This window comes from Clupea harengus, chromosome 14 (assembly GCF_900700415.2).
Source record: "Clupea harengus chromosome 14, Ch_v2.0.2, whole genome shotgun sequence".
NCBI lineage: Eukaryota > Metazoa > Chordata > Actinopteri > Clupeiformes > Clupeidae > Clupea > Clupea harengus.
This window is the reverse complement of record NC_045165.1, coordinates 27,188,851-27,214,540: the sequence shown is the minus strand read 5'-3', so window position 1 is coordinate 27,214,540 and position 25,690 is coordinate 27,188,851. Positions and strand designations below refer to the sequence as shown.

The 25,690-nt window shown below is 42.8% G+C and overlaps 2 protein-coding genes across 3 annotated transcripts in view; one reads left to right on the top strand and one right to left on the bottom strand.

Moving 5' to 3' along the window:
- The window catches only part of runx2a (RUNX family transcription factor 2a), a 42,295-nt gene extending 35,643 nt beyond the window's left edge, over positions 1-6,652 (bottom strand). The window contains exon 1 of the mRNA XM_031580476.2: positions 6,058-6,652. Coding sequence (XP_031436336.1) covers positions 6,058-6,115 — 58 coding nt within the window. The 5' untranslated portion in view covers positions 6,116-6,652. The remainder of the gene's footprint in view (positions 1-6,057) is intronic.
- Positions 1-25,690, top strand: part of supt3h (SPT3 homolog, SAGA and STAGA complex component) — an 86,234-nt gene that overhangs the window by 11,959 nt on the left and 48,585 nt on the right. The gene's annotated exons all lie outside the window — the stretch shown is intronic.

Genomic DNA, 25,690 nt, shown 5'->3' with positions numbered 1-25,690 from the left:
TTCTCTCTCTCTCTCTTTCTCTCTCCCTCTCTCTCTCTGCCTCTCTTTGTCTGGTCAGTGGTCATATAGGGTGCTGTAGGTGGCACGCCCCATCACTGCGGATGTGCAGTATGAGATGCTGTGAGGTGAGAGTGGCACGAGGGTGCTAGAGGGTTCTAGATGCTGTGAGATGAGAGTGCTAGAGGGTTCTAGATGCTGTGAGGTGACAGTGGCATGAGGCTTCTAGATGCTGTGAGGTGACAGTGGCACAAGGGTGCTAGAGGGTTCTAGATGCTGTGAGGTGAGAGTGGCATGAGGGTGCTAGAGGGTTCTAGATGCTGTGAGGTGAGAGTGGCATGAGGGTGCTAGAGGGTTCTAGATGCTGTGAGGTGAGAGTGGCATGAGGGTTCTAGATGCTGTGAGGTGAGAGTGGCATGAGGGTGCTAGAGGGTTCTAGATGCTGTGAGGTGAGAGTGGCATGAGAGTGCTAGAGGGTTCTAGATGCTGTGAGGTGAGAGTGGCATGAGGGTTCTAGATGCTGTGAGGTGAGAGTGGCATGAGGGTGCTAGAGGGTTCTAGATGCTGTGAGGTGAGAGTGGCATGAGAGTGCTAGAGGGTTCTAGATGCTGTGAGGTGATAGTGGCATGAGGGTGCTAGAGGGTTCTAGATGCCCTCTCAAACACCTGATGATGCCTCAGTGATAGGGCACACATTTCAAACAAGAACGAAGTGGACTTTTACCTTTCTTACATTTATTATACAAATGTCCCAGATCATTAGATTTGATTTCCTCATCTGGCTTCCCTATCCCTGTTTAATTCCCCTGAATGTTCATTTCCTAAGAGAAGTAACACAACGCATGGAACGTTCTAGAAGCACACAGCATTTTCATTGTGAAGTGGAGCAGAGGACAAGCAGAATGGCTGTGCAGCAGGTCTATACTGCTTTGGATTCTTGAGATTTTTTACATGTTCCTTCACATAGCCCTTGTGTGTATCGTATTATAAATATTTTAAAGCAATGCCCCACTGCAGGAATATTCCACATTCCAGCTAAGGTTAAATCAATACGGGGGAGAACGTTTTGGCTGTGTATGTGTGTGTTGGGCAGAACAGGTAAAGCCTTGTTAAGTGCAGAGGCTCTCCCCTCTTGGAATCACTTCATTATGGTGGAATCAAAACAGCAAACTGCAGGCGAACTTATCTGAACATTTTCACTTTTTCTGCCTGAAAGTGCCTGAGGCTGAAACTGTGCTTAGTGCATGATAGAATTTCTTGATAAAAAAAATACATTACTAGGCAGTGTTTTTACTGTCGATAGTCATTTTTTAAAGTTAACCAAGGGTTATTTGTTATTTTTTGAATGTTTATTTTTCATATACGTCTCCTTTTCTTCTAAATCTCACATCAAGGTAGGTTAATACATTTGCTCTTTTTTTAAACGAGTCACTCCCAGTACAGTTCAAAAATACATAGAGGTCTCTAAAATGTCCAACCTGATCCTTATTCAATTTAAGGAAAATGTCCCAAGTAATTTCACGTGTATGAGTTCGTCTAACTCCTGTCGGCGTGTTGTGGTGTGTGTTCTCTGTTGTGTTTGTAGCGGGGCTTAAGGGCCATCTCTGGTGCTTGACTCTCTGCGCTCTCTCGGCGCTCTCGGTCTCAGTTTAGACATGGGCCACAGTGTTGAATTACAGCCCAAGCCATTTTTAAAGCACACTCTCTGTGTGTGCTGAAAACGCCCAACAGAGATGTCTGTCCTGGTCCACTCTGAGCACTGCCTCCGCTGGCTGCCGCGGGACAAGCGCCTTCCCCTCTCGCATGGGATAGGCTTCGCCGCTCCCAAATAGTGTTGTTTACAAAGAAACATGCTCTGTTTGTCAAACACAGCAATGACCTTAAATGCTTACTGGGCCTTGCAGGGCCATTTCTTGATCATTTGTAATTTTAGTCTTTTCCCCTCAGATTCTTTTAGCCCATTGAAACTATAGTGTATCAGTTGGAGAAAAATGCTTGGCACAGCGCGGTCTGATGAATGGTTTTGCGGCTTCTCTGATGGTTTGTTGACTGGTTTTGTACATAACACTCCGTTTAGATGGATTGTTGGCATATTTGCTGTTTTTCAGTAGTGGTGTGAAGCTCTGTTTAACATGGGATTTAAAAAAAAGAACTCAGCATATTTATCTTATATGCTTGGTGATCTGACGTGCTTATAAATCTAAAATGTTAAATGCTAACTTTGGGAATTTCAATGGTTACATTATTCAGGGTAGTCATGACATTGTTTTATGCTACTACATGTCTGAGTATTGTTGTCATTGACAATGTTGCTGAGAGTCTACAGAATAGACTGCAGGAGATATTTGTCTGCATTATCAAAATAAGTATAATGTGTATTATGTGTACATTAATAAATACAAAATTTTAAAGCTGACATAAAAACATTTTAAATGCCAAATACATTTGTATTTGTTCTTGTCACTCATTTTTGGATTAATTGATGAATGTAAGACAGTCTACAGAGTACAGCAGTACCAGAAAGTATTTTGTTTTTGAGCATGTAGTTAAACACATAGTTAAACTAACACTGTTAGTGAATTTATATCCAGCAAAAAAAAAAAAACTTAACTTTGATATTTTGATTTGAGGATAGCAATCTAGAAAAGCTTGGCAAATGTCACTGCTTGCCCCAAATGATTCATAGTAGTGTCTGGGTGCCTTTCTTTACTTAGGTTGGCAGGGGGGGGGGGGTGGGTGGGTGTTTGGAGAGCTGGTTAACTTTGAAGTTTTCCCACTCATATGAAACGCTGAAAAATGAGCTTACGCAACAGTGTTGTCCATATCAGATTTCTCTGCTATTCTTTGAGCAGTTTTTGGCTCATTCTTTTTTAAGTGTTTTTTTCTTTCTTTTCAAGGTGTTTACCGCGTTGTGTAATTACACTCTTCATGCCCGCACACCATCCCTGGCTTTCACCCATCCAATTATCACTGGGTTTGATATATGACATGGCTTAATTGTTTGTAAATGATTACAGGTTGCCTGGCAGGAGATGGTGTGTGTGTGTGTGTGTGTGTGTGTGTGTTTGTGTGTGTGTGTGTGTGTGTGTGTGTGTGTGTGTGTGTGTGTGTGTGTGTGTGTGTGTGTGTGTGTGTGTGCGTGTGCGTGTCTTACTAGTGCTGAATTCCCAATGAGTCGATGTGGTCTCCATGAGCAGAGAGATGCTGAGATGGAGATCCTAAGCGCCACACATGGAGAATATTATTCTAAGCCCTGCTGCTGCCAATATGCAAAGTTATAGAAATGTATCCATGCAGCTGCGTTTCTTGATGTGGACGCCAAAGTCAACTGAATGTGATTAAGTATTTGTCCACACCATTCCAAATTAACGTTTGTTGATATTAAGTATTGTAGGTGCTTTTAGTCACACACTCACACATGTCCTGCCTCTCTCTCACCCTCTCTCTAACTCTCTCTCTCACACACACACACACACACACACACACACACACACACACACATACACACACACACACGTCTAAGGATTTGGTGGGTTCTTTCTGATGAAGGATATCTAACAGGTATAGCCTACTCTGCTTTCATTATTTCTGATCTTCCCACTAGCCATCACATGGGCAGTTGCAGCCTAGATGGGGGCTTCTAGAATGTCTAAAAGAGAACACTCTGGTCACCTGTTGCTGTAGGAAATCTAAATCCATTCATAGCTCCGCTCCCCCTGGACGTGTGTGTGTGTGTGTGTGTGTGTTCTCGTTTGTGTGTGAGACATTATGTTTCATTAACCTCCAGCTCCTTGCTGTAAGTCCAGACCTCTAATAGTCTGCTGCAGTCCCTCCCTCGCTCGCTCGCTCTGTGAACGTGTGCCGTCGAGGTCGCTTTCCCACCGTTAATGTTGTTTTCCTTTGGCCAAGTCGAGTTGTGATAACCAATTAGTTGAATTAACCCGCGCTGTTCAGCCCTGCAAAGACCACCACCACGGTCCCCAAATGAGAAGCACATGGATCTCAGAGGCCCTTGCACACGCTTGTAATTGATTAGCAATGGTCAGAAAAAAATCTCGGTAGAGTTTGTTTAACATTGTTATGCTTTTTGTGATATGTAATGCCTCTACGGTGGTGTTGAGATGTTGAAATTCTCTCCCTCTTTCTCAAAGGCCTCTGCCACACGTATGTCTAGCAGCATGAACCAGTAGTTCTTGTTTCAGGCTAGCAGAGAGAGGACTTAAAGTCAAATAGTAAAGTACAGACCGATAGTTCTTGTGAACTGCAAGATCAATTCACATCATTGTTGAACAGAAAAAAGCACTGAATGTTCCTGTTGGTTGAGGAGGATTTGTTTTGTCTTTCCAAGTCCAGGAATGACTTGTCTGCGCATACTCAGACATTCACTGCTCTATCCTTAGGCCTTGTTGAGATCATTTTATGACTAATTATTTAAGTATATTTTGACATCATGAGAAGTGAGGAAAAGGTTAGGTTGTTAATGTAGAGTCTTTCCCCTCAGTGTTCAACTCGTTACATGTAAGAAAAGAGCTGTTCTCAGGTCAGCTTCAGTGTCCAATAAATTCAGTACATATTCTAGAACATTGTATTTTGCTCAGTCTCCAGTACATTAATTTTACATTCTTTCCTGTGGTGCTAGGCCTGCTTTTTTGACACGTATTTTCAGATATATTTTGGGTTGGGGGGTATATCTGGAATCTATTCTGGTCAAACGCAGTGCGGTAGCTTTGAGTTTCATGGCTCAGTAACGCTCCCCATGTTTTACTGACACCTTCACTCATGGCTGGATGTATGCAGACAGTGATGACAAAACCATGTACCTCCGTGCCGATCACTTCATTCTGAATTTACTGGCTAGAGTTTTCACAGTCCACACAGTCACTGGCAGGCCTTTAAGGGCATATCATGAAGGATGTCATAACGAAAATGTTGTAAGTACAATCTTCATTCATTCATTCATTCATTCATTCATTCATTAATTAGCAGAGACTCCACAGATTTACCAGGGTGACCCTGTGAGCAAAATAGGAAATATATATTATATATTCTCTTATGTCGATATAAATATTTTAGGATGACCATAAAGGAGGCTGTGACTTTACTGCGTAACATAAGAGTGTTTGAAATAAATCTGGTCTGACTTTTCAAAATAGATTTGATTTCCTCCTGTGCTTTGAATATGTTTGATATTCAAAATTGAGGTATTCAGGTTCTGCATACTTTTTGACACGTTTGTGGTTGTTCAGGTGTCTGCATTTGACATTTCACATTTGATCACTTCAGCTGGCTGTTTCCCTCTCTCGTCCTACCAAAGTACTCCAAAATACTACAAGCTTTTTTTTTTCTTTTTAGTAAAATGAAGTCTACAAGAAAATGTCTCAAACATGCCACCCCCCATCTTATTTGATAAAAAGCCCCATTCAAGCAAGAATTTTATTCCCGATGCCTGCTTCCTGGTCTTGTTTGTAAAGGCAGAAATCAAAACTAGACTGCTCAGGAAAAATAAAGACTCATGGATTTCCAGGAGAGAGACTTACAGACAGACACACACATGTGCGTTAGAAAAGGTCTCTCCCATGGACTAATATGTGCACATTCAGACCTAGAACTCCGTTAAGTTGGCCCAACAAATCAACGGCCTGTTTGAACACACCAGATCCCACACATAATATAAAACTAGTCCTTCACCTCTTTAGACTGATGTTTCTCCTTCCCACATCTTGTTTTAATGTACGTCTGTAAATTGAAGCAGAGTGAATGTTTATGCGTTCGAAACCTATTTTTTTCCCTTCCCTGCTGCTCTACTATTCATTCCACAAATGTAGTTTTAAGTTATACAAACATGTCAGCTTCTTAACATGTTTGCAAACGTAAACACAGCAACTATTAACCTCTCAGAAGTGGCTTTTTGTTTTGTGCTCGGCCGCAGATACGATCAGACGTGTGTAACTGGCTTTTGACCTCGGAGTCGGTGGCTCAGCGGAGCCTGCTCCTGAGTGACCCGAGACTGAACCACACAGCACACCAAAATGAAAATAGTGTTTTTTTACAGAGCACTTACCCCAGAAGAAGTTCTGCTGACATGGAGTCACGGAACTGAAAAGACTGTTGGACGCCATAGCAACGCTTGGTTATCCTCCTAGGATAGGTCTCCCTTTGAGGTCGTTATGACCTTTGAAGTCCTAAACTGAGGACACAGACCATATCAGGGATTATGGTTACTCCCCCCGAAAAAAAAGAAAGAAAAGACAGAGAGAGAGCTGCTACCTTGTGCACTAAGTTACACGAATGACCCATACAGAGAGCTCAGATGCAGAGTATGTCTTGCACAAGTTTGAGAGAAATAAATATCTAAGTAGACAAAAAAAGCCGGTACCAATATTGGATGGAGAAGACTTTGCTGCATATACGAGTGTGGTTAAAGAGTACTTACTGACTTGTTGGGGCTCTGTGACTTGGGTTGACCCACGCTCATTAACCATTTAGGCCCCAGTGGCTCCCTCCTGTCGTCCTGGGGAAAAATCTTGCACCGCACTTGTGGTTCTGTGGTTGTTTGTGAGGGGAATGAAACATTCTCACCATCCAAAAACGTGTAAGCTTTAAAATGCGCTTTTTTTCCCTCTCAAGTCCCGTTACTGGAGAGGCTGGGTCATGTGTTTGTGACATCAGAGCACAGAAGTTAAGTGGGACAGCCTATCGTCTTCCCTTTTTTCCTCCCACTCTCTCGGCCCCCTCTCTCTCTCTCTCTCTTTCTCTCTCTCTTTTGACACTGGTACAGCAGCAGTTCTTCCTGACATCCAGAGGGATGCAACTTCAGTGCTGTGAGTCAGAGAGAAGGAGTGCTCAAATGTTCTCCAAAGCTCTTTCTCATTGGAAGCTGAGCAGATGGAAAGCAGAGACTGTTTTTTTTCTCTCTCTCTCCCTCTCCCTCTCTCTCTCTCTCTCTCTCTCTCTCTCTCTCTCTCTCTATCTATCTCTCCCTCTCTCTCCCTCCCTGGCTGCTCTGTCTCTCACCGCTAACCTACCCCCTCTGTCCCTGCCTCCTATGCACTTTTTGTCCTCCCCTCTTTGTTATGGTATCAGTAGAGAGGCGCTTGGCACTGTGGCAGTGTCAGATTCTGAACCACTGTGACGATTAACAGTAAATGACAACTCTGGACTAATGCCCCAGCCCAGGGTTTGCCCCCTATTTCAGTCTTTCTCACACAGACTGACACATTCTCTTTCTCTCTCTCTCTCTCTCTCTCTCTCTCTCTGTATCTAACTATTTTTTTTGTATCTCTCTATCTCTTTATCTCTCTACTTTTTCCTCTTTCCCTTGGTATGTTCTTCTGTCTCTCACCATCTTCGGCTGCGTGTCTGACCCTGTGCCCAGCTCTGAGCTCCGAGCTCTTCTCACAGACATGTCAGTCTGGCGGTGTCGTGTACGGAGCTCTTAAATCATGTCTGTCTGCCGCTCCCTGCAGCCCTCAGCACTACGCCGCAGCGCACCACACCACGCCGCGGCCCGCCGGCTGGCCAGAGTGACTGAGCGAGAGAGAGAGAGAGAGAGAGAGAGAGAGAGAGAGAGAGAGAGAGAGAGAGAGAGAGAGAGAGAGAGAGAGAGAGAGTGAGTGAGTGACTGCTCGCAGAGAATTAGGGCTGATGATTCATCTGTCTGCTTCACACGCCTCAGCGGGCCTGGGGTTTGGGCTGGGCGTCCGGCAGGGCAGGGCAGGGGCTGGTCAGCGAGCGTGAGGCCCAGGTGTTTGTGTTAACAGGTAGCACATGCGGAGTCCTCCATCAAAGCAATCAGGCTTCAGTATAGTGTGGAGCAGGGGGATGATGAGCTGTTTGATCTCAGCTTCCATCTGTAATGTGATTACAACGGGAACACTTGCACTGTTAACACTGTTAATACTGTCTACACAGAGGACAGGAAACATGAATGAAAATATAGAAATATTGATTTTCTTTTTTACATCAGCTATTCTATTGAATAATGTATGCATAGAGATGGGACAGCTTTCCCATAACTTAATGTAAACCACAACGTGATGAACTCCATAAATTCAAGTCTAAAGGCAGACAGAATATATAATTACTCTTCATTCATGCATTTCTAAGGCAGTGTTTTTGCATAATTTCCATAAAAGGGATGGTGCGTGAATGGAAAAGCCTTCCTTCTTTTGTAAAAAAAGAAAGTAGATCGATATAGAAATCATGGAAAAGCCAGTGGCAGGCAAGGATGTGGCTTTACAAAAACAGGAAACTTCTACCCACAATGCAATGTGCTATGAACTCCCTCTCAATAAAGTGGGTTGTCATCTTAGGCCTCAGAACAAAGTGAAAAACAGTCAGTGTGGGAATGCAATACTGTACGTGGAGAGTATCTATTTTAAAGAGCCAGTCAGTTCTTCTGTGGGTCACCCTAGACAGTTTGTACTGTATTTAAAGTAATGTTGCCATTCCAAACTTTGTTAATATAGATTTCATTTGAGTGGAATATTTTTTTTTTCTCAATATGTGGGCCTTTCACCATTTTGCCTCTGAGCAACATTTGAAGAAGGTTTTATTCTATAGTAAATATAGTAAAATTTTGGACTGCAGCGAGACTTTAATGGGCAAGCTCATTTTACTGTGATAGATTTACAATGTGTTGAAAGATGCTCGGGGGCGCTGGCTTCTCTCCCCCCAGATTTCCTTTCACATTCATTTCTTGTTGTTCTGCCTATCGATAGTGACTCGAGACAGACCCCTCGCTCAGTAGGCACCGTGAAAACTTCATCTGTGTCCCTCGCCCAGAGCCCTTCAGAGGGATGCTGATAGCATCTCACCATAATGGCCCTTTACACGAGCTGGAGGTGCTTGGGCCTAATAGCGGCCCTTGTTCCGCTCATTCTGGGCTTGATTATTTATCCGCCCCTCCTGGAGGCCTTTGAGGAGTGAATTCTGACGCTCTCTCTCTCTCTCTCTCTCTCTCTCTGCGCCCGCATGCTGTCGCCCCAGCGGAGGCTGGCGTCGGGCACAGCTGTGGCGCAGACGGCAGCAGTGTCTGCTCTCCGTCAGGTTAGCGCTGGTGGTCCCCGCGTGAGACGAGACGCCCGGGCCTTTCCATTGGCCAGCCCTGTGTGTGTGTGTGTGTGTGTGTGTGTGTGTGTGTGTGTGTGTGTGTGTCTCTGTGTGTGTGTGTCTCTGTGTGTGTGTGTGTGTCTCTGTGTGTCTGCGTGTGTGTGTGTCTCTGTGTGTGTGTGTGTCTGGTGTGTGTGACTGGTGTGTGTGTGTGTGTCTCTCTGTGTGTCTGTGTGTGGTGTGTGTCTGATGTGTGTGTCTGGTGTGTGTGTGTGTGTCTGTGTGTGTGTGTGTGTGTGTGTGTGTGTCTGTGTGTGTCTGTGTGTGTGTGAGCCCGAGCGGAGCCCTGCCTTTAGTTTGGCCCGATCTCTGCGTGGACCACACAGGCCTTGGGCAGGGCATTAGAAGTTAAAACATTATTCCTGGCTTCTGCCTGAGTGTACATTAATGTTGCCCTGAGACACGGTTCCCCCATGGCAGTCCATAAAGGAGTGCGTATCAGGGAAATGAACAACTACAGAGGGGATTATTGTTGATGTACGGCCTTTGGGTTAAATAAAGACACACTCCAAGGATAATTATGCATTTTCTATTTGTATTTTGACAGCCAATTACACGTGTATCATGATGTTTATTTTAATGTCTTGCTATATTTCTGTATTGTATAATTTGTTTCATTTGTTGCCACAACATCCCACTGTCGCTTTGTCCAAACTGTATATATTCATGACTTTTGGGGAACATAATTAAACTACTGTGAGAACATATCATAGGTCTAGTAATGGACATATGCTTCTGTACAAAAGTATGCAAAGGATGTTGCTCTTGTTGAAGTTGAATAATCAAAATGAAAATCATTTTTTTCTTTTGAAAAACTCTGTTAATTTGTTCCTCCATTCCTTCTTTGTGATGCTGAGACCACGTTCTCAGCTTTTTTTGGAGTTGCAGCTTTGTGGAAAAATAAAACCAAACTTTTCAGAGCAAGGGAAATGTTTAATACCAAGTGGCATTCTTACAAGTCAAACACGCATTCAAAATAGACCATGAAATTTGAAATTGCATATGGCAAAAATGGATTATTGGACAAGACTACAATGACAGTGTTTACACAGAAAATATGTTGTAACATTGATGGCTGACCATTCCAAATTGATATTATTCTTTGTCTTTTTCTGCTGTAATTAAGAATCCTGCCTCGGTCAAACCTATGATTTTTTAAGAATATAGTACCATGCAGTAAATGGCAAGGCCTTGAAATCTCCCCCTCCTGAATATTAGACTAAGCTTAGCTCTCTTGCTTCCACAACACTATTTGCAATGAACAACAGTTGGTGTTGAAGCTGTGTGTGTGTCAGTGTCATAGTTTGGGATTGTGTGTGCTCCTCTGACGTATGGTCTGATCTTAGCGTGCGCGCTCTCTCTCTCCTCTCTCTCTCTCTCTCTCTCTCCTCTCTCTCTCTTGACGTCTTGTAGGGAGACATAAATGCTTGATCATGCTTGGCACTCCTTTTGCAGGCCCAGTGGCTTTGGCTTGCGGCACGGCCCCATCATGAGAATGGCAATTAAAGGAAAGCAGCCTGTCATTTGTGACAATCATCACGGCTCTGGCTAGCTGTGCAGGCTGGTCCCGCTGCTCCCGCGCTCAAACGGATCGGTGGAAAGGGTCATGAGTCGTCATTTTCAGATGGGATGATCTTTTCTTCTCTCCCCCCCATCCCCCCCTCTCTCCCACCCCATGAGAATTCAAATGTGGTTGGTAACCTCGTGATGACACCTTTAACTGTGTACAGGACATTTGAGAAGCGACTGTGTGCCCCCCTCCGCCACACAGATTTGCGTATGGATAACAACACCATACTCTCCGAGGCCTGCAGGGTCTCCCCCTACCTGAATGTATCCCAGAACAATACAGCATTATGCACAGTGAAATGCAGTTTGTAAGTCATTGACGAGCTGGGAGCAGCCATTTGCCATGAACAATAGAGGACACAATGCAGACTTTGTCTGACTCCGTTTGTGGATTTGTGAAAAAGCTTTCATGTCAGGCCATCGGCATACTCGAATGACTTGCGAAAGCCGTGGAGTTCAATCTTCTCCCAGTCGCTTGGAATTCAATATTGCTTTGAGAAATGAAGTCTAAAATTATAGTATTACAAAAATGTTTTTCTCATATTGTAGATTATCCGCCAACATGTGGCACATAGACATAACTGCCCCAAATGTTCCTCTGGTCTTTTTTCCCTGTTGTCTCCTTTAGAGGCCATTACCCACAAATCTCTTGAATACTATTTGAAGTGAGATAGGCCTTTGAATCCATACCATATACAGCCCTACATTGATTTCCTGATTGAAATATTATTAAGAGAGTAGAGTTTGCCTTTAGTTGGAATGTTGTGTGGATCTATTACAATGTTTTTTTTTAATATGGCTTAAGTGTCTGCAACCTCCGTGTCTTCTCCATGACATGGCCAACATTAGAGTCCCTCGTGCAACAGAATCACACTGTCAATTTAACTCCTCTTGATGAAGGCTGAGTTTAAAAAAAAATGTTTTTTTTAATTAGTAATCTGTCTTATTCGAGGAAAGTGATTTGAACCAACACAGAGCACTGAGATAATACAAACATGGGCATTTTCTATTACTCATCTTTGAATGTGTTAGCGACATCCCCTTCTTTGTGTTGTCAGTGCTCACTGTATTCTGAATATGACTAACAGGACAAGTTGATGTCTATGAACATGTCTTAGAACATCGAAGTCTTATCTTTGACTGCTATTCCACATTTTAGAACTTAAACAAACTGACATTCACTGCAACTCCGACACATTCAGTAGAGTTTTAAAAGCTTGTATGGTGTGATACATATTCAGTTGTTTGCTTCTTTTTGATGTTATGTAGGATTAAGTGCATATTGCCAGTTGAAAAGATGCCAATTTTTTTTTCCGCTTGGGTCTAACTATGGAACCACCACTCACACTAAATTACAGGGTAGCGCTCAGTAGCCTCCATCTCAATGCTTCAATGTACACAGAGCCCTATCTATGTTGTGTTTACATAGAGTATTTCAGTTCATGTTTATCCTTCGTAGTGCTGAAAAGTCATCATAAGGAATTGCCCTTGCAATTTTGGCAACATTTTAGGCAAAGTTTGTGTGTGTGTGTGTGTCGTGTTTGTGTGTGTGTGTGTGTGTGTGTGTGTGTGTGTGTGTGTGTGTGTGCGTGTGCGCATTGACAGCACATCACACCAAAGCACATCATGTAACAGCACTTCATTTGACAGTCTGGTCCAGGTTCAAGCACTGGGACGATCTGTCTTTCAGCGTGATTAAATCTGTGGAGACTGAGACTGCTCGGAGACTCATGAATACGCGGGCGTTCCCAGCGTTCCCTCCGATCAGGATATTAAATCAGGACAGTAAAATCAAATGAAATTTGAAAGGCTGCAGTCGTTCTCAGCTCCACTCTCATTCACACATCAGAGGCATTTACTGGTGCTCCCCATGCATAGCCCAGTCAGAGAGGAAGCAATTACTTCAGTCATTCTGTTGTGGGGTACGATCCATAAAGACCCTCTATGAAGCGGCTCTCATATGAAGCCAGGATTGTGTTTTGCTGCTATCACTCCTGCCCCACGTGCGACTCCATTTTCCATTTCTTAAAGCTGTGCGAAAGAGCTCACATGGTTGGAGCCTAACTGGGTTCTGTTTTTGATGTCTAATTGCTTTGCTTTTCAATAGTCCAGTGGCCTCTCTTGTGCTCAGGGGCTCCACAAGGGTGAAAAGACATGATGCAAAGCACATCAAACTGAAAAATATTTAAGAGGACATTATCGTGTTTATGCTGTTTTAAATTAGTACAATCATGGGCCTAGCCTTTACCAAGTCTCTTTTTGTGCTTGTTTGGCATAGTAGTATAAGACTGCACCATTTGTCAACAGCTGAACAGAGGACCCAGTCTTTTTTTCTACCTCATTACAACTAAGCACAACATATATCAGTTTCAAACTAGTTTCGACTTGAACTCAATTATTTGATCAGATCTTTCACTGGAAGGCATGGGAAGTTTTTTTTTGTTTTATTTTAATTTTTTTTTCCTGGTAGGTCCACCCATTTAAGAGGTATTCTGAAATGTAGACACTCCTGATGTTTGCTCTCTCGGCTGCTTTTATAGTGACTGCTCACATGTTGTGTCTATGAAGAAGGCCTACTCCCCGCATGGAAATGTTTTACTGACTTGCGCAATAGATGAGGAATTGGGCTGCTTATACACAAATAATGAAAAAAGAACAAGAAGTGAAAAGTGCTTTGTGTAGTACTATGTTGTCAGGGATTAAGTAATAATGGTTTGAGTGAGTGAGCGAGACTATTGCTTTCTGGTTCTCTATCTATTTCTGTCCTGATTCTCTCAACCCCTTTGCACTTTGGAATATGGAGACTTCAAACCGTTAGTGGGTGAGATATTTAAAAAGATTTAGTAGTCCCCCACGTTTCGGTATATCTCCCTTTTAAAATTACAGACTTGGCGTACAAATATGTAGACGTGTTTATTGGCAATAGTATGAATGATTGAGGCAGATGACTGGTCTGTGGTCAGGTGCTGTCTAGCGGGAGGGCTGGATAGGAGCTGTTGACACTTGAGTTTCTCCAAGGTGTTTATTATGAAAGCACATTCTTGTTTTTCTGCGTGAGTTTCAGACGTTTGGGTGTCGTAGCTGTTGTCATGGGTTTGCACGCCTCTTTAGTCTGTTTGCTGGGAGTGTTTATTATCACACTGTATTCTCTGAGAGTTAAGAAATTGATGTTGAAGCAGAACTATTTCAACCTAAACCGTAGTAACTCGGCCTATTAAAACGGAACATTCCCTCTCCCCGTTTCAAAAACGATACGGTCTGCGGTGTGTGTTGAATCCAGTGCAGTGCTTACACGCGATACTAATCTTCTATGCTTCTATACTTCGATGCTTCTAACTTTTATAATAAACAACTTTATGAAACAACAATGCTGTGCTATCAACAAGTATCCAAATATTTGATCAGTCTTTGCTACCTTTGGCACCATGTATTTATGTTTCTTAGTGAAGTGTGTGAGTTCAGCATGGCTACTCTCCACGTTCCATGTTCCTACTGCAGTGGCTCGGGCTAATGTGATTCAGAGGCCGGCATTAACATGTGGTAGTGTTCAGGGGACCACACTTCAGTGTAATTCAGGTCTCCCTTCCTCCTCACTGCCGGGTCTGGGAGCACTTCGAGGTTTTGGCAGGTCTCGCGTCGTTTTTCAGAAGCTACGTTTCTGGCAGCCCTTCTGAGCGCGCCATGCCAAAAACGTTCACTCTTAATGAAAGTGGATAGCGCCTTGTAAATAGTAGGCAGCCATAACGACCAGGTACAGTAGGAGATCTGATGTTGGGAGTCCTGGGCTGGTTTGAGTTTGCCTGCTCGACCCCTGAAGAGAACATGCTCGCATGTAATCTCAATGTGAAAAACATGTACAGTTCCTGCACAACTGGTCAGGGGAATTGCATTCATTATGAGGTCAATATCTTAACAGCATGACTATAAACCCATAGACTAAATAGGCATATTTATGTAATACTTCAAATAATATGATGGGATACACAAATCATACGTATACAAAAATTGATCTTGATTTTTATAACAATCCAGTAAAATAACTTATTCTGCTGCAATATCTGCTTGTATGTCTGTGTAGTCCAAATTGTTACTGTAGTTCTGATGCTAGTTGCTGGGAATTGCAGTTGCACAAAGTGGAAAAGGGTAGTTAAATAAGAACCAAGCCTTGGGATGTTCATTTCCTCTAAAGTGTGAAGGTGCTTTATCCGTGAAGACCCTGCTTGACGCTGTATGCTATGTGCTGTGCTGCCAGTGAATTCCAGTCATACTTTTGCCACCTCAGGACTAAACATATTGGGGATGCAAGTCCTCATGTTGAAGACAAGGCAGATGGACCCTTTTTCTCCTGCAACAATAATGATTGTCTTTTTGGTGCTGGACGTCTCATTAGAATTATGGTCACATGGTGATATGTGTGGCATGCTGGGTGAAAAGGAAGTGTGACTAGCCGTTCACGGTTGGCACAACACGGTCTTGTCAAGAGCCAGAGCAAATGTACCTTTCAGGTTAGGATCAGGTTAGGAGCGTCGTTTGTTCTAGCATGACACCCTTCTGGAATTGTGACATGTGTTGCATCGTAACTTGCCTGAGAGGCATCTCAGTTCAGCGTGTCTCTGTAGGCAAATTTGATGTGTTGAATGATTTACATATATGCCTATCGGCACAGGATCCCATGTTGACATCATGCCAGTAACGAACGAAAGAACTTCAAGGACACATTCTGTCCAGGTGGCATTTAGTGCCTACAGTAAAGCTGTTTCTAGAACCCTCTCCCATTGCAACAGACACACTTGATTGGAGTCAACTGGGTTGTGGATAATTTACACGTACAATACAAGGTTATTCTTCAGCTTGTGTTTGGCGAGCGTGTTTTGGCAATCCATCACAGCCTAGCCCACTGTAAATATTACTCGAACGTGAATAATATTTGAGAGAGAATGTGGGGCTTTATTGGGATTGGCATAATTTAGGCATTTTTAGTGGCTGTCAGGCACCGTGCCAGTCCTTAATGTTTCAAAGACGGTGGTCCTCTGAAAGAAATGGAGGGCAGCACCGCTGGGGCTGATTCAAAGCACTAGCAGACAAAAAAATCCTAAGCGCACTGAATCTTTACGATTTTCAATAAAATAAAATTAATCATTTAAAGTCTGTCTTTCAAGGTTTATAAAAAGCAGTAGGGCTGGCTTGGGGAAGTGTGTTTATAACAGCAGTGGCTCAAACTGTGTCGAGGTCTAAGACATTTTGATGTTTGAGGAATTTTTTTTTTTTTTTTTATATATCTTGGAGCAGTGATTATACATGCATCTACCACTGTTACTAGTAGAAGTGCATGGAAGCACTGGTACTATCTATCTGGTATTGCATGGCTCAGTCAATGGCCCATCTTGATGTTTCGATGTTTCATGATCTGCTGTCACTGTTCCTCAATCATCCCCCATCAGGGATGAGGAGTTCAGAATTTCAGAGTTTGTAGGAAAATTATGACAAATGCAGTAGCTAAATGTTTTATAATGAAAATGTTAACCAGCAGTTTCACCAGTTGATTGATCCTGATTGAGTTCTAATGAGGCCTCAGCCTGAACTGCTTTCAGACATTTAGACATTCTATTGGTGTTGGATGTGATCTGATTCCAGAAAATGTCCTTCACACTACGTGGACACTTTTCACCTTTATTTAACAAATGTTGCGCTTGACTTGAAATCACAAGAACAAGCATTGTGTGGCCGCAAAAAATCCAAAACGCGTTTGCTGTAGTCCTAGCTCCTACACACCGGTTGGTAATTTCGGGAAAAAAAACATTAGATGGTTTCTTCATTTTAGAACTCTACATTCAACCATGGTTTATTTGATCAGGTTGAGGTGAAATGTCTATTCCATGGCAAAGATATCGTGACGTAAATTGAAGCAATTATATGAATCCTGTTACCACACAAAGCCAGCTACGGTTCTATAATTCATCCCTATTTTGAGAAATGAACGCTCTGAAGCTGCAGTGTCAGCTCATTAACTCGCTGTGGAATAATGGAAGCTGCAGGCCATTTTACAGCAGTCTTTAGCATGTTTTACATTTAGCAGACGTCAGTCACCATCACATGGTCCTCAGTAGACACAACTTCATTACAAAAAGTCTCTGAGGGGAAAAAAAAGATGATTGAAATTTAATCAGAATCAGCTGAATGATTGTGCATCAAATTAAATCCACTCCGACATCTTGAAGACAGGATGTTGTAACGGCCATCACAATGTTTTTTAAGTGATATTAATAATTGCCCACATCATCCTGTGGTGCTTGCTAGTGTGGTAATGATTACGGAAACCAGCTCCAAGAGACAGCTCATATATGGTATGGTATACAAGGAGTGCCAGCCCTCCACCAAACTGCAATAAGTACGTAGTATAATGGTGTGCTTGTCACAAGAGTTGGCTGGATAGCACATGTTTATTTCTGCTACCTAAGGATAAAAACTGCTGTCAAAATAAGTGACTTGGACATGATTTTAAGGGATGTTTTTTTCTCTCTCTTTTTTTGGTAGATGGTCATGGCAGCTCAAGTGAGGAGATTAAGCCAAGAACTTGCATGATTACTACTAGTTAGGATTTCAAAGGAGCAGCAATATATACAGGTCCTAATGAATTGAGTCTGGTAATATTTATCCGTAGCGTCCCAGGCAGTGGCTAAATGAGGGATGCGGTCGGAAGGATCCAACTCCAAAGTTAACTGAATATTGTTTAATCAGTGACAAAAAAATAGTTTTTATTAGAGGTCTTCTTGGGAGTTATTTTAATTTAGACTGTGAAAACAGTGTCAGAAATATTCCTGCAGATTTGTTCTAAAGCAAAGAGTGTGCACTTGTGGAAAAATGAGGAGTAGAACAGAGTAGCAGCCGAGATTGAATGAACTTTATGTAGGTCAATACAATAGAGTAGAGTAGAGTAAACTAGAGTAGAGATTGAATGAACTTTAGGTTCTGTAGGTCAATACAATAGATGTGTGGGCTGCTACTTGTATTAGTTTTGATTCCCTGTTAATTATGTGCAAAGATGACTCATCCATGATAATAAATGGATGAATAATCCCAAATGATGAATCTCTGACATAATACTTGTTCATTCTTTCATGACACCTGTGGAGTTTGCTACATCAAAACTCATTTAAGACCTCAATGGTGAGCCCAAATTAGATGCAGCAATATATTTCATTCTATTCTGTCCAGTGCTATTCAGTTGCATGAAGGTGACCCTTTTGTAACAGGACTTCACCTGTTTCTGTATATGCGGTTCAAAGGGTTCTCTCTGACGTGGCTGCTCTCGGGAGCTTTAAAATAATGAGACGTCCACTGTCTGAAATGTGAGCTCACAGGCTGCATCCCAGAATGCGACACCTCTCAGCCACGCCGCGGAGGCCTGACCGTGGCGGGCCAGTGAGCCGAGGCCCGTGTGGGGGCTGCCGGGGCTGACGTGGTGGTGATGCTTGGTCAGGTCGGTAATGAGAGGCTGTCTGAGCTGAAGAATGAGCTCACCAGACACTCTCCAGCCCTGCCCTGCTGGCAGAGGTGAGTCCTGCTGGACTCCTGTGTGTGTGTGTGTGTGTGTGTGTGTGTGTGTTTTGCGTCAGCAAGTAATCCTTAAAATAAAAGTTTAAGCCTAGCCAGCTTTACTTGTCGCGTCAATGTGTGTGTGTGTGTGTGTGGGGGGGGGGGGGGGGTGCAGAATAGTCTTTTTGGATTCATAACAGCAAGCTTAACACTCAGTTGAACTGTCCTGTTATTTTATGCCTGATGAGAACACCATTCCAAATGAGATTTCAGGAGTTTAGGAGATGTTTTTTTCCCCTCCGTTTCTAATGAGAACTTTGCACAATGACCTGGGATTATTACAAATAAGAAAAACCTCTGATTCTTCCCTCCAACAGGAGGCATATGAAAGTAATTACTCTTTCACTAGGATTTGCCCTGGCCACACGGGGATGAGGTGGAGTTAATCAGCCTTATTATGGTGCTTTATGGGGTTAATAAAATAGTACCTTTACAGCACTGTGCAGATCAGCCCATTTAGACGCGCTAAAACTTTGCCTGTCGTGCAAAGAAAGATAGCGAAATATTTTTCCCTTCCTTTTATTTTAGATTTCAGTGCGGAATTTGTGTACATTGGTGTCTTATCATTTGAAAGCTGATATTATTAGTGGTTGTCCGCCCCTAACTGTCTCACTCCTGATGTCCCTTTGTTGCGAAGCGGGAGGGATGCTGGTTGGGGTCCTGCCTTTACCGCCTGCACTCCTCAGCCTGCCCACCCCGTCGTCACATGTGTTTCCATGTACGGATGATGACAAGCCGGACCGCAAAGAGGCGCTGCCCAAACCGTCTACTGATGAAAAGGAACAATATAGTAGTAAAGCCCTAAAGACATTGGCTAATGGCGGTAATGGGGCCCTAGCTGGAGGAGCGAGGCGAGGCCGGGGCCGGGGCCGGGGCCGGGGCTGAGGGTTGTGGCGACTGGGGGGGGTTAGTAGAGATGGCTCTACGGTGCTGAAAGAGGCCACGCTTCTCTGGCCAGTTCTGTGGGCTTGTGGTTTCATGTGATCTTTTCTGAAGTCCCCGCCCCCCAGCGGTCACTTAACAGTCATACTAAGACCCTGCGCCTAGCAGTGATGGGTTTTCCAATACCTCACACTCTCTCACTTACCAGTGAAACCTGAAACTGCTTAGTGAATTATTATTTTTTTTTTTTTACATCAGGGTTGTCTTTTTCCACCACTAGATAGGGTTTGAACTCGTTTCAGCATTTGGGCAAGCCTGGGATTTAAAGCAGCAGTAAGGAGTTTGGGTCCAAGCCCAGCAGGCTGACTACCTAAAAGACATGCAGAAGCCAACAGCCCACCTGACACTGGCAACATGCTAACTGGTGTCTTTTGGCGATGTGTAGTTGGCAATATCATGCTGTGAAAGCTTTTAGCTTTTTACATTTTTGCGGGGTGCTCCAGCCCTGCACATACCCTGAATGGCTAGTGGAAATGACAAGTGTTTTCATCTGATCTTCACATAACCATATAGCATCAAAAAGAATTTGATGATGATGGCACATCTAGTTGCCTGTAAAAATATACCACAGAGAGTGTCAAATTATTGCATAGTTTTGTTTTAAGTGAACTGTTTTTTTTGTTACCGTACAGAAGGTACTATTTCTAAGTAAGGAGTGTCCTTAGTACAGTATTCTGTTCTTTGTGTCATAAAATGACGTCTGACATCTGTTGATATCTGGACTTCACCCACGAGGCAGCACTGTTTATGGTGGTGTAGTTTACTTGTAGCCTTGAAGTCCAATCAAATACAGGATTGTTAGTTCTTAGGTTGAGAACAAGTAATACTGTACTCAATTGTCAGTTACCCAAGTAAATTACAGCTTGATCCCTTGAAATGTGCTAATGTACAGTGTTCGGATTTGGTAAGGCTACAGCCTGCAGTAAATCCACATCCAATGTACGGAGTATGCTACAATCGAAGTCAATGACTGTCTTTTGCATGTGAGGTGCAGTTAAAAAACATGAATCTGCCAACCAACATGGAGGGAAAAGAGGGAAATACTAGTTTATCGACAAGGAGGGACAAAGGGCCTATAACACTTGGCCCTGTGTGTATGGAAATATGTCTTTCTCCCATCAAATGACGACAGAGTCTATTATCTCCATTTACTTCACGGACTTGATTTGTATATGGATTTCTTTTTACAGTTTATTCCACATACACGTATGTACATAGGGTCTAGTGCCTGGCTCTATAAAGTAGTGGTTGATGTGCTTCATGCACATTGTATGCCTTACCCTGTCATTATGGGCTCTGTCTCTTTGCTCTCTTCTGACCTGTTCTAGTAATCCATATTCTAGGCTAGTCTTTCTTTTATGGCTTAAACTTAATCGTATCTCTGTCCATACCCACATAGCCAAGGCGCTGAAAGCTAGACCTTGGACACAGACTTCACTTTTCTGTTTTCATGTCCTGTTGAAAGTGCTGAAGTGTGCATTTGCTATTTACATTTGACATATTCTGAGTACATTTTTACTATTTGTGGTTCAAGAAATTGGAAACAACCAAACATTGTTGCTATGGTCTTGAAAATAAATGTCTAACAGCTGTGCCGTAGTATTTTTAAATATGCTCTTAGATGTTGAGAGACTGTTTTCCTGACTCGGTTGTGTATCAAAGTTGTTTTAAAAAAGAACTTCCCGGCAAGGTTAAAATAGTTTTCCATTTTCAATCGAGTTTTTATTTTGATATAGTTGTATTAAATCTAATTTCCGTTAGTTTCACCAGTGATTTCATTAGTTTCAGTTTAGTTTTTATTTCATTTATTTCCTTTCTATTTACTTTTAGTTTATTATAGTTTCAGTCTTAATTTGAGTTTAAAAATGTTTTCAATATATCAACATTTCAAGGCTAAATTGAACTAACATATGCAATACATTTGTTTCAGACTGAAAGTCCACATTTTGGTTTTCAAGCCAATCAAGTTACACCCCTCCTTTCCATTCTCCTGGGGCACGCTGTTGATTGGCTGGGATTGTTTATAGCCCAGCCCGAGACACTATGTTTGTTTCCCATGTACAGAGGCAGAACTGTGTATGAACACCGGCGCTTTTGAACGGGCAGGTAAAGGGCAGTCACTGAATTTGACAAAAAGTGTATGGGGTTAGAATCGGGGACTGTACCTTTAATACACATAAAAGGCAAAGACATGATTACATATTTCAACATATTTCAAATTTACTTCAGGCAAACAATATGACATGGGGTTTCATAGGCAACCCTACCAGTATAGTTAACTAAACATCCCTAAAAAACGAACATGTGAACTTACAACTCATTCGCTCTGTCTCACTACATCCTTCCCCAGGGATAATGTGTATTCCTGTCAGTGGTTACTTTGAAGGTGGATTTTAAGATCTGGGAGATTTTTCCCGTTGATTTCTACACCACAGATGCTGTTATCTGAATTTGCCATGCATTCAATTGTAGCTAGCCTGACGATGTCATACTCATAATTCTAGTCAGAATATGAGTCTGATATCGCTCCATTGGGCTGTGATTATGGGGCGTGTTTCAACCGAACCAGGAGAAAAAATGCCTCTTCGCTCAATTGGTTACCTACAACCAATCAGAACAACGTAGTATGTGACCAGGGCCAGCTGATAAATTAAACTTTTACCGGATCCCGTAGGAAGGAAGGCAAAAACATCTTTTCGATTGACAAATGCCTTAATCGCGTTTCTCTGTCCCTCTTTCAAAATGAATGCACTGTCAATGTCTAAATGGACTCGAATCTATACATTTCAGCTCTCCAGCGGCAGCCATGTTTGTTGAAAACAAATTTAACTCGTGTGTTGGTGACGTGCTTGATTACGTTACTGTTGATCATCTGTCCATCATCGTATAAAGCCCGCCTTGACAATTTGATTGGTCCGGCAATGTCTGTCCGCAGATAATTTCTCCCCAATGGAGTAATGCCAGACCGAACTTCCCAAACTAAAATGTTGTGGGCGGGGCTAAGTTCGTCTGAAATCCAGGCTAAATTGTAGCACCTTCACTATTAAATTCCAAATAGTCCCATACAGGACTCCCACGTTTCTTAGCGTGATCTTAAGGTGGTTGGCTAAAGCTACACACTGTACACAGAATTTAGGGAGTGTGACACCCGCCCCCTGGATTGGACACAACGTCTGCCATCTTGAGAAGATAGCGGCAATTACTTTTATCTTTTCTCATTTTATTTCTGTTCGTTTTTTTAGCAATAATTGTTTGTTTCGTTAAGTTTTACATGTTCTTCGGATAAATTATTTTATTTCAGTTTACAAATTAGATTTAGTTCACGATAATAACCCTGCTTCCCCGTCTATACCTTTTCTTTTAAATGTAACACCGGTTGATGTTCCTACATTCAACGTAAGAGGAACGCTTGCCTTTTCTTAAAATGAGCTTTTTGCAGCTCAAGCTTAAAACAGCACTGACACTGCACAGCTACAACAGCACAGCACTTAGAACAGTCTCTTTCTCTTTTCTCTTTTTTATCACCCAGGGTGATTGGTATAAAAACACTCACACATTCAAAAACAACCCACCATCTTCTCATAATCTGGCAATGGATTCACTTCCTGTCTGGCCAGGCCGCCTGTCCATTGTGGTTTACAGCATGACAGGAAGTCGACTGTAATGAGGTGGACATGCGAAGTGTCTCAGTCCACGCTTGCAACAGAAGTCTGGAGTGAATCAGGCCTCGGGCCGCCCACGGGCCGCCTGCATACGGAGTCACTCGGAGGCAAGTGGAGCGGAGGGCAGCGGAGGGGTGCAGGCTGGGAGGCTGGGAGGCTGGGAGGCTGGCCGGCTCCACGCGGCTGCTCACCACCCAGGGATGAGGTGGCACTGGAGAGCCCGGCGGTGTTGGCTTTCAGTTGTTGTGCTGTTGCGGGAGGCTTGTAACTAAAGGATGGCAAAACGTTCTCAGCTCCCCCGGTGACTCAGCTGTCTTAATCACTTCAGTGAAGTTTTTAATTACTTTATTGCCCCGACCAGAGCCAAACCCAGCTTAGGCAGTCCCGTTTTAGTGAGTCAGAGTTTATTGAGCGCTAGATAATTACGGTTGGTCCTGGTTACATTAATGTATTATGCATGTGGTTGTTCTTTACTATCAACATATTCTTTTGGGGAATACTCAGAGCCTCCTGTCAGTATCCAAACTGACTTTCTGTGTAATACTGATCCAAGCTGAGAATTGAGTGTCTCTTTCAGATGATGCAAAAACCATAGAATTCATAAAGACACAGTCTAGTGGACCTGATTGACAGGGCGATGCCCGTGTCCCAGAGTATTTTCCTGGCGGTCTCCTTTCGTTTGTTAGGTAAAATCTGGTATCCAAATGGAAAGGATGTGCCCCAGCCCAAGCGTGAGGGGAGTGGGCAGGCAGGCGGCAGGTGCTGGTGCCTTTGTGGCTCAGGATGTGGCTTCAGTCTGGACCTGTTGTTCCAGACAAGGCAAACGGAGCGTCCATGCGGACGGAAGCAGGCTTTATGCTGTCACTGGGCAAGTTCCACTCCAGCACTGGCCCACGCCCTTAACGTATCGGGCAGGGGAGCCCTGAGAGACTCGTGTTAAAACTCTGTGTGGGATACAGAACATGTTCATCTCAGGCTGATGATGCACACATTTCTCCCTCTTTGTGTGTGTTTGTGTGTTTTTTGGAGCCTTAAATAATTGGTTATAAACCCACATTTTACATGTTCCTTTGTATTGAGTTTTTCCACTGTAATTCATAGTAATTAGACTGAGAAATTTCACAATGAAGAAAATGTGGGAGTCGAACAAGAGTCAGTAGCAAGAAAAAACACGGCAGGATTAGCATAGTGCTGTCTGAGCGTCTATCCATGCCATCCCCTCCAGCAAATGGTAACAGTATGTTCTCAGTCTCAGTCTGGGTGTGGTTTGGTGACAATACTTTTTAATTCACTTGTTAAATGTTAAATGACTGATTTGAATAGGGCCACGCAGGGGTTGCACGGCCTTGCTGACGACACGTTCATGTGAAAGTGTTTTGTACACAGCACCCTGTCCCTCCTTTATAACATTGATTCATTAACCTAAGCACATTCCACAGATTTACAAGGACAATTTTAGCAAACCAAACTTCATAACAGGAAAAATAGTTAAACAGGGAGGGGAAAAAAAAACTTTGAAAAGTCCCCAAGAAGTGGGCGGTTTAACCAGCCTCTTGAACCGTTTTTACTCACAGAAGCTGTGGTTGATTTTAAGTGCTGTTTGTGCGTATTTTCAAAATTACCAATACCAACCATATCCTGTTATTGAAGCAATGGTATCTTTACTGGGTAGTGACTGATACGAGTAGAATACCCAGACTTCCACTGTTTGAGCTCATTTAGAATATATGTCATTTGACAACATGATTGTGCATGCTTGCCAGGCAATGGACAACTGTCACCTTATTAGCGGTATAGCATTTTGACATAGTGGTCGTGTGGGTGTGAGTTTCACTCTAATTTTACCATTTGCTGTGGTCTTGTGTTAGTGTAATTCTGTTATATAATGGTTTGGATTTTTTTAAGATGTTTTCCCCAATAGACCAGCTTGCAGAAGGATTGTTTAGCAAGCCTTCTCACACAACTGCACATCACATCTGACCTAGCCATACCCAGATGGTGCAAGGAAATGAAAGCATCATAATGAAGAGATCATGATTATATAATACTTGTCTGGCCAGTCAAACACTAATGTGACTGGCCATGATGCTTTACAAAGCTTATTTATACATTTGTATTTATTTATGAAACTCAGCCAAGTGTATGCACACAGGTTTGTGACTGGTCTGACTGGTCATGGTCACACAAATCATCTTTTTAAAGTTTTTTTCTTTTACTTTCAACAACCAAAACTCAAATTGCAGTTTTGGTTCTCACTAGATGAATTAAGAACCTGAGAAGCGGATGACTCATATAATCAATAAAGTGCTGTCAAAGCTGAAAATGCTTACAGATCAAATTCTGCAAGTAAAATAAATAGACATTATTGCCTGGTATCCCTGTCCATTCAGTGTCTCTTTTTGAAAGCAAATACGGGAGAATGTCTACTTACCAGCCTGCTTATACCTAACCAACTGAGAATTAACATGCACAAGCATAGTGGATAACATGACCCTTGGAAGACACAATCAGTCTAGACACATTTTTTATTTTTGACAGCAGCAATTACGTACTGCACCTTTAACTTTATTGTACAGCTGTTCAGAGGTGAGCCAACAGCAAGGCTTAACCTGACCCTGAGGCTCATCTTTTCTGTTTACCAGTATAATTGGCTCATTCCTGGGATTGCCATAACCTATTACTCCTCTATCTTAATCGAATCTAAGGACTCTGTTTGGTTGTTTGAGGCGGGAGCTTTGTCTGGGGTTACACTATGAATTGTTACGGTGTCCTAAGTATCCCTCTTAAAAAGCCTTGTGGAAGCAGTTGGACTCC